Here is a 16,663-nt window from a genome sequence, read left to right as displayed (position 1 = left end):
TCCCGGACTCAACAGGTAAATTTAACATGACTATTATGCCTAATTTATTTATAAATACTTAATTACTTCGTCAGTAATATTTGTTTTTACAAGTGCGCCTGCGAGTCAACCTCGGGGACGTATTTTACCCTCCGATTGTGCCATTCGGTTATTTCCGTGAGGTGCGTGCGCTATTCGTCATGATGTCATCCTCGGCGAGGCCCGCCTCTTTTCTCCTTGGAGAAGACAGTCGGCCATTTTAGGTTCATCAGTCGTCATTTCACATCGCTACAGTAGGACGGAGAACGTCAGGATTCAATTTCATCAAATTTCTCTTACAACTGTAGTGGAGAATTGCCTACTATGAACTGAATCTCTTCCTAAAACCAAAAACAAGTAGATCCTAGTGAAGTGACGCATAAGCCAGTAGGTTTCAGTGTCGAGTGGTAATTTTTTTGCACCTCAATGTAGCTAGAGGAAATGGCTGTGGAAAGCATGACTGTCCATCCAAACTCCCCAACTACCAACCACGAACACAACAGTCTCCTGACTGACGAAAGGTCGAGTAATTCTACAATCATATTTAAATGAAATTATTTATTTGTCCTGTGCTTTTACACAAAAAGCCCGGGGTTTCTTTTTCTTTTTTTTCTGTCAGAGGGATTAAACTCGCCTTTTCTGGAAAACAAGTACAGAGGTAAAGAACGCCATGTTGACACGACAACGCCAACTGGGAGGCCAAATAGCACCTGGGATAACGTTATTCCCTGTGTTTTATCACGTTGTCACAATCAACGATCAATCGACTCAAGCCAACTTTTTCTGAAGAAAAAAAGACGAGGTCGAAGCAGCTGATCAATTATACTTTCACTTCCATACTTACAAATTCAACGATTATAAAGCATCGGTTAACTACTTGCCCATTGTTTTTTTTCTTCTTCTTCTTTTTTTAACAGTTAACTAATTAGCGTTAGTTCTGTTAATTGTGTGTGTGTGTGGTGACCGTCGCAGGTTTTACAAAAAAAAAAATCCAAGCGATTGTCCTTTGCTAACGGTGGGCCTGTTGTCAGGCTAACTTTAGCAACATTAGCTTGTTTGCTAGCGTTAGCGACGAATGCAGTTGGCAAAGAGCGAGAGAGCGGCTAAGCTAATGGCTAATGCTTTCGCCGAGTGTAATTCGCGATTCGTCGACGTTTCCAGTCGCGGCGTCGTTTAATTAATATCACGTCAACTAACGCTCTAAAACCAGCTTGACTTCTATTTGATTAACACGGGCAATTAATTTAAACGCGTTCAAACGTATCGTTGAGTTGGCGGTGCGAAGCAACTTGTCGCCCCATTAGCTCTACGCACTTTTAATTGTACTTGAGTCGTCATGTTTCTAGTCGTAAATAACTCTCGCAAGAAAGCTTATTTCTAACACGCTTAAACACTTGGGAGTTGTTCTCCACAAGACTTAACGGTTAGTTATCTTAATGTGTATTTATTTTTTTAAAGTTACCCCCTTGTCTGTTCTGTTATCGTAACTTGCTATATAAACGTGCAGCTTGTTGGTCATGAATATTTATCTAACATGTCACTTTTATTCACAGTCGTGCCCTACACTGACTCGTCCCAAACATCCACAAAAGTCCCCCCCTCCCCCCAAAAATGTGTAAAACGTCTGCAAAGCATCCCAGAAGTGTTTCAAGTCAAACACCAAGTTCCCCCTTTCCACAGTCCCCAGTTGGAAAAATTTGCTGTTGGCCCCACGTCCAAGTCCCACAAAAAACAACAACAACAACAAAAAACCCCACTAGTGTCCCCCCCCAAAAAAAGGTTAGGGAAAACGTTTTTCAAAGGTTTTGATTGCAAAATGTGAAGAAAACCTATCACAGTAAGTATTCCCCATTTTAATCATGGCCCTTTGCTTATAGGATTAAGTTATGGACTCATCCACTGAGCTAATAATGTACCATAGTGCATGGTAAATCCTTTGATTCAGTCGTCCTTAATGGACCAGAATAATCATGTGCTCTGTTAAACTTTGAGAACTTCTCACAGCTGTCTGCTAGTCGGGTGTGTTCACAGATTTTGGTACAGTGATGATGGTGGACTTTTTGGTGACAGATCCTGCACAGGCCTGGACTTTAATGTGCTCATTTGCATTGATACTTGTGTAGGGTCTAATCAAGAGCTCTTTAGGGAAATAACAGCTTTTCCTCTCCACAGGTCTGCAAATGTGCATCGCTAGACTTTAACTATAGCAGCTCTCGAAGTTTGTGCTTATCAATATCTTGGCTAGCGGTGTCTGGATGGTTTGCACATTTTTTACGTTTTTCTCCAAAGTGGCACATTGTCGGCAGCAGGTGATGTGTGTGCAGTATCCGGACAGGCCAGAGAGGCCATGAGCTCCAGGCCACAGTGAATCCCGGCCACAGTGAATCCCAGCCACCCCCCCATTCACAGCAACCTGCCTGCATAATGCAGCCAAATCCCTGTGCTATGACAGAGAGCCCTCCAACTGCTGCACGAGAGGTTTCCTCGTGGCAGTTCTGTGTGTCCGACCCATGCAGGTTTTGATTAAAGTGCCGGCTTGTAGTACATGCCAGCAGTAAAACGGAGGGGTGAGCCGGCTGTGGACTCCTGAGTTTGTGCCGTTTGGTTCAAAGCTGGTGCAGGACAAAGAACACGCCTGAGTTTTAGAAAGTGTTTGAGGTTCGGAGGCAAAAAAAAAAAAATTTGTCAGATTCAGTGTCTGTGTTGATTCTCAGTCATCCAGGTCACAGTAAATCTAAGACTGGACCTCTGTTGTTGGTTCTGCAAGACTTTTCACTTGTCACGAGAGGATTCAGTGTGAAATTGAAAAAATGCACTTCTGGCCTTCTCGGTAACTGAGTGTTTGTTTAGAGGAAATATTGGCAGAAAACGCTGCATAATCTGTGTTTATCTGTTTTGGGTGATTTTGCAGAGAATTTATATTTTAGAGCAATTTTCAGGAAGATTTCACTCAAGTTTACAATTTGACTCAATAATGTTCCAGATTAAGATCCAAACGACAAAGCTGGATGTTGTTGTTTGTTTTGGATTGTGTGCAAACAGCAGATAAGTGGATTTTGTCTGGGGAGCAACTTTAGGCTTTATACCAGGACGTGTTCTACTCCTCACCTTGATCACTCAGTCAAATCTGAAGCAACAGCAAAGTTATCCAGATAACTTGCTTCTTGGCGCAGACTCATACTGTTGGTGGCAGCAGCAGCCTTGGGTGAAACTTTGATACGGCACGATTTTACCAAGTTGGTTTTACTCTTTTTTCAGAACACAAGGTTGTGCACAGCTCTGAGTCGCATTCACTGGTTTGCTTTGTTTCAGAAGTTTCTGCAGATGAACCGTGTGTTTGTGAGGCCGAGGTTTAGCGCAGATGATTGGGGCTGATTACTTTGCTTTCCCCTCCCCGAGGAAGCGGCTATGCCGAGGATGTGGTGCGGTGCAGTGGAAGCCTTTCGGCGCAGCTGACACTTTGCTTCAAAGCAGATTGACTGTACCCGCCACCTGCTACGTTCGCAGCGCTGCACAGTTCACCGTGTGCTCTACATAGGACTGTAAAGGCAGCTGTGATCTCGGTGAATAAGTGGAATCCTGTTCACATCATCCTGGCCTCAGGCATCACTCCCAGCCGGCTGCACATGGTGCTCGTCAGCCTGCTTTGGGTGTTGGCCTTTGTCAGAAAGCGAGGACATATTTTCTCTAATAGGGAGTGATTAATTCTTGGTCTGTTTGCTATTACTCAACTTTGCTCTCTGTGACAGCCTGTGCTTTGACTGATACCGCGATGAGCAGTCTAATTATGCAAGAATATGTGTTTAAGGTGGTCGGTTGTGGTGGATTAAAGCGGCACCTCTGAGAGTAGAGGGTTATGTCTGTTTTGCCCCTCAGCTGTAAGCATTTAGGTGGTTTGACAACGTATGAATGTGCAGCAAATCCGAGCTTGAACCAGAAAGTACAGTAGCACAAAATTACATATATGCTTGTGTAGAGTTGATTTTAAGGCGAATGTAGCAAGAAAAATACAAACCCATGTGCCTTACAGATTGTCCATGTGATAAAGGTTTCACCATTTTTGAGAATGTTGATCATTTCTCTTGCTTGCACAGTTTTGTGTGATTTCAGTACACCATTAGATGTGTGTGTTTATGGCAGCTTGTTTGACTGATGACCCAGAAAATATGGATGATATGTTAGTAGTCTGGTGTCGTAGCCATGTATGGGTTCTGGTTTAGTTGTTTTTGTATTAGCAAGACTATATATCGCACTTTGCAGAAAGTGTTTATCAGTTGTATCTGATGTTTTAGCGGAGCCTTCACTTGACTTTTCTGTTGAGCAGCCAGTTTTGTCTGATTCTTCAGGACATTGTTTTTTATGTACGGTGTTTGGAGGGATTCATATGGGATGTCGTAGCACCTGTACAGAAGCTTTTGAGTCAAACATGAAACCATGAATGAGAAATACAAAAGTTGTGCACCTCGCAGAGTCACAGATGCAAAAAATCCAAAATCTTTAATTCCCACGAATCACCAATCAGAGTAAACAGTGACTGAAACCAAACTAACCTTTGTCCGTCTGATACCGTGTCAGGTGTCCTCTCAAAACACAGCCTCTTCTAAGCTGTTCAGTATCAGAAATGTGTAGTAAGTGCAGCAAAATCTAACTTGTATTGAAACCGACTCTGATTTTCTTTAGTTGCTATTAGAATATTTGAATAATAAGACTTTTATTTGCATTATTTTTCAATATATCCAGCCTCAATCATGCATTTTAACCAGAATTCCCACTATTTAGAAATTTAGAAATCCTCGTTTACTCACAAAATGTAAATGTGTAAATTATTCATTCTGTACATATAGACTTATTGTCAGCTTTACCAAACCTCTGTACTTGTTTTCCATGGGGACAGTAAGTCACTATTTCCGTTCGTTTGCATAATTTCTTTATACATTTAAAATAATTCTTATGTGTGCCCTTAAGCATTAGAGCCAGAGTGAATAAGATGTATAACCTCCCTCCATTTGTTTTCATACACAGGCCAGAAGATGGAGAGCTGGAGGAGGGCGAGCTGGAAGATGACGGGGGAGATGTTGAGGCTGAGGAAATGGGTGGAGGTGTGTCTGCAGCAGGAGCAGGAGGAGGAGAAGGGGGCGACGACGCCGGCGGAGGAGGCGAAGCGGGAGGAGACGGGGCGGTGGAGAGGCCTCGGCGAAGTCGAGAGCGCCACGCCAGCAGCGAGTCGGACGACGAGAGGTCCCACCGTCGCAAGAGGAAGCGGAAGAAAGAGAGGGAGCGGGAGCGGGAAAAGAGGAGGTCCAAGAAGAAGCGCAAATCGAAACATAAAGTAAGACTCGTCCGGACGATGCAGAGCTAAATCGTCTGCATCCTTCTGTCTTTATCTGAAAAAACATCTCACGCTTGATGGTTTCTCTTCCAGCGTCACGCATCCTCAGATGATGACCACTCAGACTTCAGTGATGACTCTGACTACAGTCCCAGTGAGAAGAGGAAGTACAGAGAATACAGTCCCCAGTACCCCCCACCTGTAAGTCTGAGGAGCAAACATCCCCCACGTTTACATTAAACCTCGACAGTTCTATGTGACTCAAACACTCTGTGAAAATAGTTCATTCATATTTGATGTGTCTCTAGTCTCATGGGGGCTACGGTGGCTCAAAGAAGGGCTACATGAAGATGGACAAACAGAGCTACGGAGGTTACGATGACTATGAGGAAGACAACTACGAGGGAGAGGAAGACGAGGATATGGTCGACGAAGACTACGACGACTTCACCAAGGAGCTCAACCAGTACCGCAAGGCCAAGGAGGGAGGCGGCCGCGGTGGGAGAGGTGGGTCCACGGCGGTTTGGATGAAACTGACATAGAAACACAGGCTGCATATTCTGCTGTGTGGATTTGTTTCGATGAGATTTGATCCGGTTTTTAGTGAGGAAAAAAAAAAGTTAACAAAAAGAGGTACATCAGATGGCAGAAGTACATCTAAACCTGGTGAAAACGATCATCAACATTATTAAAAGTGAGTTTTCACACAATGTGCCACTGTGCTGCAAACGTTTGCTGCAGATTTACCACCGTGTGCTGACGACACAGTTTCATTTGCACACTTGCGGTGAAGTTCTCTTATCCGTCCAAATTCCACAGATAAGTCACCGAGCGTCTCTGCTGCCTCCGTGGATCGCTCTTGTTTCATTTCTCCCTTTGTCTCTGTGGCTCTGCAGGAGCCAAAGGTCGCATGAAGGGCCAGCGAGGCCGTGGAGGGATGAGGGGAGGGAGGAGAGGAAGAGGAGGAGGCCGAGGAAGAGGAGGAGGCCGCGGCGGCGGGGGAGGAAAGATGGGAGGAGACAACGATGACGGAGACGGTTACGGAGACGAGATGGAGGTGAGGTTCAGCTCTCCAGATGAAGCTCGGCGTCTTGTTTGCGTTGGTCAAAGTCTAGGAAACGACTTGTTTTTCTCCTTTGTTTGCTGTGTTTTGTGTCTATTTTACATGGAAGCATTCCAGTAAACAAACACCCCCTTTGGAGCAGTGATTTCCTTTGTTGCTGCGTTAGAAAGCGGTTTATTCTGGGCTAGACAAACATGCAACATCTGTAGTAGCTGTAGGTAGTCTGACAAATCAAGCTCGTTGGTGGTCTTTGTAGGAAAAGTGATTATTTTCCTGTTAATGGAATAATAATCTGAATGCATTCATTTATTTTCATCACTTGATGTGGTCTTGTTTCTGAGGATAAACCCAACTAAGGGTGCACAATCACTTTAGATGTCTTGATTTAAAAACCTTTTCTACACCACAGAATCTAACCAGAACACCCTATTTTTTTTAGAATATTTATTTCTTTTGCATATTTTTGTAATTCATTCAGATGAGCCGCATTAAACCTTTGTTTTCAAGCTGTCGAATCAGTGGCACTCATTAAGCGACTCTTCTTCCAGTACGTTGAAGACGACTACGACAACATGGGCGACGATGACTACGACGACTACTCCAAGGAGCTCAATCAGTACAAGAAGTCCAAAGACAGAGGCAGAGGTTTGTCGTTCATCTCTTCTTGAGAAAACGTCTGTAAACTTTTACTGGGCCAACATTTCACCCATGCCGTGTGTTCATTTCTGCACCAGGAGGTAAAGGAGGCCGCGGGCGAGGCAGAGGCAAAGGAGGACGGGGTATGCTCAGAGGAGGAAAGGGTCGAAACAGAGGCAGAGGAAGAGGAGACATGGGGAACGATGACGACAACAATGGAGACATGGACAACGGGGTAAAACTTCTGTAATTGTACAGCCTGACGCTAAAACCAATTAGACAACCCAAACTCGGTTAACGCTCATGTGTGTCTGCTGGTTATGTGTCATTCAGGATGGCATCGGAGGTGACGGACCAGGGAGGAGGAATCAGAATGAAAAGCACCAGGATAAGAAAGGAAAGGCCATCTGCAAGTACTACATCGAAGGGAGATGCACCTGGGTGAGATGACACAGATGTTCATGTTCGGGCTTGAAATCACAGTTTGCATTGATTCATGTTGGAAGTTGTGTGCTTATTTTTGCATTTTTTATTGCTCCTACACTACATATATACATTTCAGCTGCTTTTCTAAAGTGCCCATGTTGAATAGAAGTAAAGAGTATATTTTAAGCATGTTGTGTCACAAAGCTTTTTCACAGAGTTTGAAGTTTGCAACCTCACGATGTTAAAACATCTGTTAGGCCTCATTATCCTCAGCTCACTGTCTCCCCCTGCATGGTCCGATACATGATTAAACTCAAACACTTTGAAGTTTGGCACCAGTAAACTACAGCAAAATATAAATACGATGAATGAGGCTAGAGTTTGATAGCAGACAGCAGAAAGCATTGGACATATTGGTTATTTTAGCCTCCCTGGTCAACAGATGATCAGATTTCATTATGTCCTTCTTCAACCACCAGGGGGACCACTGCAACTTCAGCCACGACATCGAGCTGCCAAAGAAGAAGGAGCTGTGCAAGTTCTACATCACTGGATTCTGCGCCCGAGCTGACCACTGTCCCTACATGCATGATATCCTTTACTGCAGACCACACGGAGAGCCTCTTTATTACTCAGAGAACTCTGGGGATGTTGATGAGTTCCTCGTTGTGCCGTCAGATTTAGGTTGTCTGTGTCTGACTAGTATGAAGATACAGAATTGACAGGTTTGCATGAACCTTCTTGCGAGTGTTCCTCCTTGACTCAGCTGCTACGTGAATTCCCCTGTAAGCTGTTCCACACCACGGGCAAATGTGTCAACGGCGACGAGTGCATGTTCTCCCACGAAGACCTGAACGATGACACTCAGGAGCTGCTCAACAAGGTGGGATCCTCAAACTCACTCATCGATTTTCTGTAGAAATAATGAAAAGTTCTGCGAAACTATGTTTTTAAGAGATGTATGTGTTTATGGTATTTACATGTCTACGGATGGCAGGCTGTAACTGTTTCTCTCCAGTTCAGGTTCACTGAGCAGTGGATTTTTCTGTGGCCTTGTTTTCTAGATGTTGGCAGAGGATGCAGAGGCTGGAGCTGAAGATGAGAAGGAGGTGGAGGAGCTGAAGAAGCAGGGGATCAACCCTCTCCCGAAGCCCCCTCCTGGAGTTGGCCTCCTCCCCACTCCTCCTCGGCCTGTTCCTGTAGACGCCAACACGGGGCCTGTGGATTTCGGCGGGCCTCCACCTGGTGACTTCGGTGGTCTTCCTGGACCTAATCAGGGGCCAATGCCTGGCAAAGGCCCGCCAGGACCCGGGCCTATTCCTGGGCCGAACCCCTGTGCTCTTCCACCTGTCCACGGTCCCGATGGAGCTCCCTTCCAAGGCGGTCCCCCGAATCCCAGCGGCCCTCCGCCCCACATGGGTCCTCCGCCTCCTGGTGGTGGAGGAGGAGTTTGCATGGGGAAGAAGATCCCCTCGCTGTTTGAGATTAAAGTTCAGCCGACAGGACAGCTGGCTCAGAAGCTAGCAGTTAGGTAAGAGGTCGTACATTAAGAATAAAATGTTCCCACGTGTATAACATATTGGTATGTAGACTGGGATCAAGTTAAATTTAAGTCCTCAGGTGTAGAAAGGAACCCAAGACCTGAATGCTTCCACCCGTAGACATGAAAGAAAGCTCTGAACATTTGTTAGATTCCACTCAGCTTAGATTCACAGCAGATAGAAGTGTCTTTTAAGTGTCTGTCAAGTGTTTTATTACTTTAGAATTTCAGTACAGTGTTCACGTTAATGTATCCCCCACCGTTATGTAATAGACCCTGTCCTGGTGTGGTTTAGGCCACAGACCTCTCTTTAGTTTGTCCTGTAGACACAGCATATGTAGGAGATGCAGACAAAGCAGAGAGAACAAGACGTAACTCACTTTTCCCTGCATATTTACTCTGAGATCTATCCTGTACCTTCTAACACCTCCTTCCCCCTTTGACTCAGCAGCCAGCCGCCCAGTGGCAGCCAGGCTCAGACCGCACCACCTGGACCCCAAGGCCCCCCAGGAGCCATCCCACCCCGCTTCCCCGCCCCTCCAGGCATGATGCCCCCCGACATGCAGAACATGGGCCCCAACCTCGGCCCCCCTCCACCCATGATGGGAGGCTTTGCCCCCGGCGAAGGCCCCCCACACGGAGGTGCTATGCCTCCAGGTCCCCCTCAGGGAGGAGGAAACTTCTTCAATAACTTCTACAATCAGCAGGAGGGAATGAAGATGGAGGGAGTGGTGCAAGAAGGTGAGAGTGAATTTCAGAATCACATTATTCAAAGCTGCACCAGTTTTGCATCCGGGCAGCTAGCTTCGTGGTGCACATGTTTCTGAACTAATGAGTAAATTCACTGTTCCCTCTCAGGTGACAACTACCAGGGATTTTCCGGCATGGACGAGAGAGCAGGAGCAGGGAAGTTTGGAAATCAGTCCGGCGGCCAAGAAGGTTCTGCCAACGGAGCCTCGGCCGGTCAGGGAGGGATCTCTGTGCCAGACTTTCTGCCTCCGGCGCAGCGTGTCCTGTTCATGAGGATCCAACAGAAGCAGCAGGAGGAAGAGGAACGAGCTCGCAGGATGGCCGAGGGAGGCGCCGAGAAGAGCAAAGACACTGAAGGTACAGGACAAGTATCTGCATCTCTGTGTACAAAGTAGTCCTTGAAATACTGAATTGTTTTGCCATTTTTTAGAATTTTCTTTTCATACAAATCTTGAAACCCACTGTATATTTAATGCATGATCTGTATTATAGACAGTAGATTCATGACAACACGTTTAAAGAAGTAGACCAGCTTTCAGGGAACATGTTTAGTTTAAATGTGTGCATCACTCCCCTCTGTCATCTTTACAAGCTGCTATTTTTGTTGGAAGAGCTGCATCTCTAAAGGGTGAAATTCACCTGTGAATGTGAATAAACATCTGTTATTATTGGTAGTTTCTTCAGATTCATTTAATATTATGTTACAGGCTTCATGCATTTACATAAACAGTTTTACAGCGTGACAAAGGTTTTCCACTCTCTAATGTTTCTACAGTCAGCAGAAACCTCAAACATGACAGATTCCTTCAAACTGAATCCGATGTCAAATGTGTTCTTTCCTCAGGTGACTCAGGAAACTGGTACTCCAGTGAGGATGAGGATGGTGGTGGTAGTGTGACTTCCATCTTGAAGACGCTCCGTCAGCAGACACAGGCTCCTCAGAAACCCGACGGCCTTCCGAGCGACCCACGTCTCCAAAAGGCCTCCCCAGCCGTCCCTCCGGCCCGTCCGGCAGACCCTCGCTTGGTTCGGGACCCCCGTCTGGCTCGTGCTGCTGAGTCCTCACAAATCTCCGACCCCTCCCACACTGCTTCTTCCTCCGGACCGCCTGCAGATCCCAGGCTGGCTAGGCTAGCCGCTGCTGCCTCAGCAGGATCCGCTTCCCACTCGCCTGCTGCTTCTAAACCAGAGCCTCCTCTGGTCTACAAACCCCCGCCGCTTACAACCCCAGCAGCTGATGAGGAGGAGACGGAGCGGGTTCTACGGGACAAACCCGTACCGATTCCTCTGGACCCCCTCATGGGTATGGCTCTGAGAGACCCACGCACCCAGCTGCAGCAGTTCAGCCACATCAAGAAGGACATTGTTCTCCACATGCCGGCCTTTTATAAAACCATCACCTGGTCACCTGAAGACCTTCTCCCGCTCCCGCTCCCCAAGCAGGACCTCCTTCCGCTCCCACCGGGCATTCCACCTGTGTCCTCTCTAGAACCACGTCTGTCTCGGGCTCAGCAGCAGCTCCACACGTCACTCCCTCACTCGCAGCCTCCTCCCATACAGCCTCCTCCCTCCATGGACCCTCCTGCTCCCTCCTCCTCAGCCTCTTCCCTCCCAGACTTTGAGCTCCTCTCTCGTATCCTCAAAACTGTTAACTCCGGCTCGTCCCAGACCGCCTCCCCCCCTCACTTAAGCACCCCTGCTGCACCTATGTCACTGATTGGTCCACCTCCCCCCATGCCTCCTGCACCTGTAGACAAGCCCGTTGACCCCCGTGTGGCCCGCAAAGCCCTCGCAGACCCCCGTCTGCAGCCACAGAAGTCAGCACTGAAGCAGCCGTCAGAACCCGCGCCTCCTGCTCTCCCCTCTACATCTCCGGCGACAACATCTGGCTCCTCTCCACCTCGTATTGCCCCTTACGACCCGCGACTGCTCTCCTCAGGTGGGGCAGGGCGCAGTGTGGGGGCCGGGGCACCAGGGGGAGCCAGTGTGCTGAGCGGCATCAGTCTGTATGACCCACGGACTAACAAACCAGGCAGCCCCAGTGCCAGCAGTGGCTCGAACAACTCCCCCAACTCGGCCACCAGCACAGAGTCCAAACCCAGTGAACCCACGACCAGTAAACCCAAGTCCAAGGAGCCCCTGTTTGTTCGGAAGTCTGCGTTGGACCAACCGGAACCAGAGAAAAGCGGAGAGCAAGGAACCGATCGATACAACAGCTACAACAGGCCCCGACCCAAGCCTGCCCCCTCGCCTAACTCCACAGCCCAGGGGGGTTCGGCCGCAGCCGGGGCGGCCGCGACTGGAGGTCAGGGGGCTCCCGGAGCCGCCGGAGATCAGGGGCCCGCAGGCGTCCACAACCTGCCGGTGTCCTCTCTGTTCGGCGTGGTGAAGCAGGCCGCCAAACCCGGCGGGACAAGCAGCCCGTTCGGAGGGAACAGCCCGGCGCAGTCTGACCAGGCGGCCGCGGAGCAGGACAACGCCTCACTGAAGGACGTTTTCAAAGGCTTTGACCCGACGGCTTCGCCCTTCTGCCAGTGACACCGACCCTGGAGCGCTGAGGCCCAGGATGTGCTTTGGGATGTTTTAATGTTTTCTTGGACGCTGAACAGATCGGCGAAAAACAGAAACGAGCAGCACGGCGACTGCCTGAAAGACTGGTTAAGACGAAACCTTTGTGAACAAAACACACGACACACACACACACACACACACTTTACCACAGTGTTGGAGATGCAGATTCTATAACAGACTCTGGGGTAATGGGAAGGGTTTAAAGTTAAATCTCTATTTTAAACAGACTTATTGATGTATAAATAGATGTATTCTCTTCATCTCAGTGCTTTGGTGAAAACAATTATTCAGACCGCAACAATACACGTTTATATGGAATGAACATTTTAACTTCACGTCTTTTTTTTTTCTCTTCAGTTCCTCATTTTTTAATTTTATTTTTCTTTCTAAGTCTTTTCACCTTTAAACCGTTTGACGTGCTCGTGTATACTTTTGGGTAGCTAACAGCTGGGCAGCGCAGCAAACGAAAAGGTGGGGTTTTTATTTATCGGACGATTTCCCGACAGAATATATTGCTCATCCGTGGTGTTTTCTGTGATCACATCAGCACTGAGGCGACTCCACCCGTCAGAAACAGATATATATCACTGCCTTGGTGTTCTCTGCATTTCCTTTACAACCTTTTTTTTTTAGCTTTCTCTAACAGAAGCGTACATTTTGTTCTGGTCCACATCATGTTTTCTGCAGGAACAGTTGCAAATATCTGAATATAAATCTATATTCTGCTTGATTTTTTTTTTTTTTTTTAGTATTTATTTTTCTACTTCTTTGCACTGTCGGCTTGTTGTTCTCTGAGGCTTGTATTTTTTAATGTCTGTAGCTCATCCTGCTGCTCCTATACAGTTCCATTTCAGGTATTTAGCGCTTTTCCAAAACAGGTGACTTCACTGTTTCGGGCAGTGACCCTTTAAGTTCTGCCTCTGTAACCACTACACCACTGTTGTTCCCCTGTTCCCCTCCCCACATTTACACAAGTTTTGCCTTTGGTAGTTCTTGTTACTACGAGGAGAAAAGACTTTTGAACATTTTGTTTTATCGGTTTGCCGAAAGTGGAGAGCGTCCAGCTCGTGAATGGAAGTTTCTGTAAAGGATGAGGAGATAAAGAGCAGACGCAGCTGCTCAGATGGATGACGGAAGCGTCGCGTCCTTGTCGGGAGGCGTTTTAGTCAAAACATCGGCGGCGTTGCAGGGACGTCTGGCGAGATTGTTCTTGCTGCCCAAAAGTCGAACCTGTTATTAGCGATTGTTTTGGTTTTTTTTGTCCATCTTGATCAGAATTGGACGCTTTGATTGACCGATTTAAAAGCCATCGTCTTGCTTTTAGTTGTTTTGTTTTATTAACTGCTTTGTAAAGAATGAAAAGAATCCTATCGAGCACGACTGCAGATTCGTGAGAGCAGAGGTTGGAAGGATTAGGATCATTTTGCTGCATCAAGCTTCAAGCGTTTTGGTGGCACTGTGACAATCATAGACTACCCTCGGACCTAATACTCAGTCAGCGTGTGAACCCATCTGTGCAGGGGCGTCCCTCTGAGTTAGAACCATGTCGTTCAAAACACACGCAAAAGTTTTTTTCTGTTTCAGGCTTACAGTAGAAATGTTCGTCCTTCTGGTGGAAATGTTCTGTTGCTGTGGATTTACACGAGCCTCCCTCCCCGTTAGCAGCTGGAGCGAGCGCAGCGTCTGAATCGGGGGGTCGAGGGGAAGCGGTCGTTCTGTCCGATGCGGTTTCATCGCCGCGGTTTGTTCGAGAATCTGCAAAGGTCGTGGGCCGGGTGGGAAGGGGGGAAGGGGGATCACAGTCGCGGAAGTTTTTCGGAGGTTTTTCGACTTCCGGAAGGTTAAGATTGTACAACAGCTCTCAGGATCGTCGTCGGCCGTCTTGTGTATAAATGTTGATCATTTTAATTTATTTTTTTATACTTGGGTAAATATACTTCCTCACTTGTCATTTTTGAACCGAGTAATTTTGTACGTCAGGAAACATGTGAATACCACTCACCTCAGTGGGACGAAGGCAGGCTGTAGTCGTGTGAGGACAGAGAGAGGGAGAGAGAGAGGAGGCTTCTTTTGGTTTTGTGTATGAAGATTCAGACTAACAAAGAATTCACTATTTGCTCCCTGCTGCCGGCCCGTCACGCAGCCCGACAGGGCGCCGGCCGTGGCGAGCGTGAACAGTTTTGTTCTTTCCTTTACTGGCTTTGTTGTTTTGTAAATTTGTTTTAAGTTTTTTTTTTTTTTTCTCACTATGTAAATTTGACCTTCCTGTCTTTGGAGGAGTGGAGTTTTCTAACTGTACACTGTAGGTGAGGCTGTAAGTATTTAAATAAAGTTGACACATGATCAACCAGTTAACTCTTTTTGCTGTGTGTTTATTACCTCAGTCCAGTCGTGTGATTTCTGCCTTTTTGGTTAATTAAATCAGAATAAATGAACCTTTTCTGGATCTCTTACGGCAGCCAAACGTAAGCCTGTAAAGTCTTGCTCTGAAAGCTCCCACGTCTGTCAAAAGCGTTTGATTCTGTAACCTCGTCATCTGAAATATGCAGCTTGAATTTGACTCTCAGAACCACTGATGCTTATTTTAAGCTGCTTAGAGAACCAGACGGGCGGGGTCAAGTGAAACCCGGTTGAGGCTGCGGTCATGTCTTCTCCTGGTTCTGTCTTCAGTTAAATAATGGTATATTTGAAAACGCCCTTTAACCCAGAATCCTAAAGGCATCACTCTGGAGCAGGCGTGTTTCTCTGTCCGACATTGTTCCTTGATATATTTAGGCCCGAGCGCCTGAACTGGCTCGCCCTCTGTGGATTTGGATCAGCACCTCGGCGGCACGCAGCCCGTTTCCTGGTTGACTGCGATCCTCTGGTGACTCACTTCCCGCTGCCCACCCATCCTGCAAACGCTGGCTCCAGGAAGACAAACTATTCATCCCGTACCTCAAAGGTTTCCTATCGCAGGCACAAACACACATGCGCTCGCTCGGCTGCAGCGCTGCGTGTTGCAGAAACGTTTGACCTTCGACGCAGCTGTTGTTTGTCATGAACGGGACAAAATATCAGATGCACGACTCGTGTTTGGGTAAAAGATTGTAAAGCTGCAAAGTGGAAAAACACACAAGAGTTCAGGGTGAGATGCTCTGAGAATCAATGATCCAAATTAGTGATGCACGATATTAAAATTTCTGGCCGATACCGATATTAAGATTTGTGATATCGCCGATAACCGATATTACAGATATTTAATTTTGTTCACACTGAAGAATGAGTAAGCACTGTGAGAAGGTGAGAACTATTCAAAAGAAGCCAGATTAGACCACATAGTCTTCTTTATTACATAACAAAAGTAAAACATATTTAAGTCCAGGACCATTTAAGTAAAAACATCTGTGAAATAGCAGCGATATCAAACGTAGAGACGAAGGCGCTGATGTTAGACGATCATCGGCTAAATTTGTTCGTCAGACCAATACCGACATATGGGAAAAACACTAATATCGGCCGATACTGATGTGGTCGCAGATATATCGTGCATCCCTAATCCAAATATAAAAGTAACACCTTTGTTTATTAAAACAGAGTTTAGAGTAAAAAGAAAAGAAGGCCAGAGATGCACAAGTTGGAAAACTAGAGTTAAACATAAACTGAATCAATACAACAGCAGATAGAATAATAAAAGAACCAAAAATGCCACATCCAAGTAAGGGAAAGAGCAAGGGAAATAAAATGGCTTTAAAAGTAAAAAAATAACTAAATATGTACAGTGGTCCTCAAATGTATTCATCCTCTTCCATTAAAGAAAAGGCAAAATTCACAATAATCACTCAAATAACAAGAAACTGAAAAAAGTAATAAATAAAAATTTGCTAAATTATAATTTAGTGAAATAAAACATTGCTTTTCAATTGTGGTTGAAAAGAATAATTTTAAAAAACAAACAATACTGTCAAATTAGAGCACTTTGCTGATGAGCAGTGAAATCCAAACACCTGTCAACAGGTGCAGAAGTCTGACTGAGAGTTACAGGAAACACCTGATTGGCTCAAAGGGTTGTTCAACAGAATATTAGTTCATGGTCCCATCATGCTTGTTTGCTTGTTGTTTAAAAAATATTCCTGTTGAACCACAATCCAAAAGCAATGTCATGATGTTCATTCATTTTTTATTTATTACTACTTTTGCCAATTTCAACTTAGTTCAACAGTTTTTTCCTTCTTTAATGGGAGGATATGAAAACATCTGAGGACGACTGTAGATAAAGGGTACAATAATACAATTTTAAAAAATCTATAAGATGATCAAAATAGGTCACAATAGCAAGTTTGTAAAAATA

General features: G+C 46.0%; 1 protein-coding gene across 1 annotated transcript; it reads left to right on the top strand.

Moving 5' to 3' along the window:
• Positions 1–255: 255 nt before the first annotated feature.
• Positions 256–14,688, top strand: zc3h4 (zinc finger CCCH-type containing 4). The gene is made up of 14 exons (XM_008296662.1): positions 256–539; positions 5,041–5,347; positions 5,441–5,548; positions 5,656–5,854; positions 6,244–6,404; positions 6,959–7,055; positions 7,145–7,281; positions 7,380–7,487; positions 7,952–8,063; positions 8,246–8,355; positions 8,537–9,003; positions 9,464–9,753; positions 9,871–10,119; positions 10,607–14,688. The coding sequence occupies exons 1-14, from the start codon at positions 460–462 to the stop codon at positions 12,298–12,300; spliced, it is 4,119 nt and encodes a 1,372-aa protein (XP_008294884.1). The 5' UTR covers positions 256–459; the 3' UTR covers positions 12,301–14,688.
• The last annotated feature ends 1,975 nt before the right edge of the window (positions 14,689–16,663 follow it).

Source organism: Stegastes partitus, unplaced genomic scaffold (assembly GCF_000690725.1).
Source record: "Stegastes partitus isolate 25-593 unplaced genomic scaffold, Stegastes_partitus-1.0.2 Scaffold1145, whole genome shotgun sequence".
Classification (NCBI taxonomy): domain Eukaryota; kingdom Metazoa; phylum Chordata; class Actinopteri; family Pomacentridae; genus Stegastes; species Stegastes partitus.
Note: the sequence above shows the minus strand (reverse complement) of the source record. Positions and strands in the feature narration are given on the sequence as shown.

What these genes read in the sequence shown, in the direction of transcription:
- zc3h4 (XM_008296662.1), top strand. Translation starts at nt 460, where the DNA reads ATGGCTGTGGAAAGCATGACTGTCCATCCAAACTCCCCAACTACCAAC. An exon ending in ATGGAGACATGGACAACGGG is followed by an intron (nt 7,282 to 7,379) that starts GTAAAACTTCTG and finishes TGTGTCATTCAG; the next exon opens with GATGGCATCGGAGGTGACGG. An exon ending in CCACTGTCCCTACATGCATG is followed by an intron (nt 8,064 to 8,245) that starts ATATCCTTTACT and finishes CTCAGCTGCTAC; the next exon opens with GTGAATTCCCCTGTAAGCTG.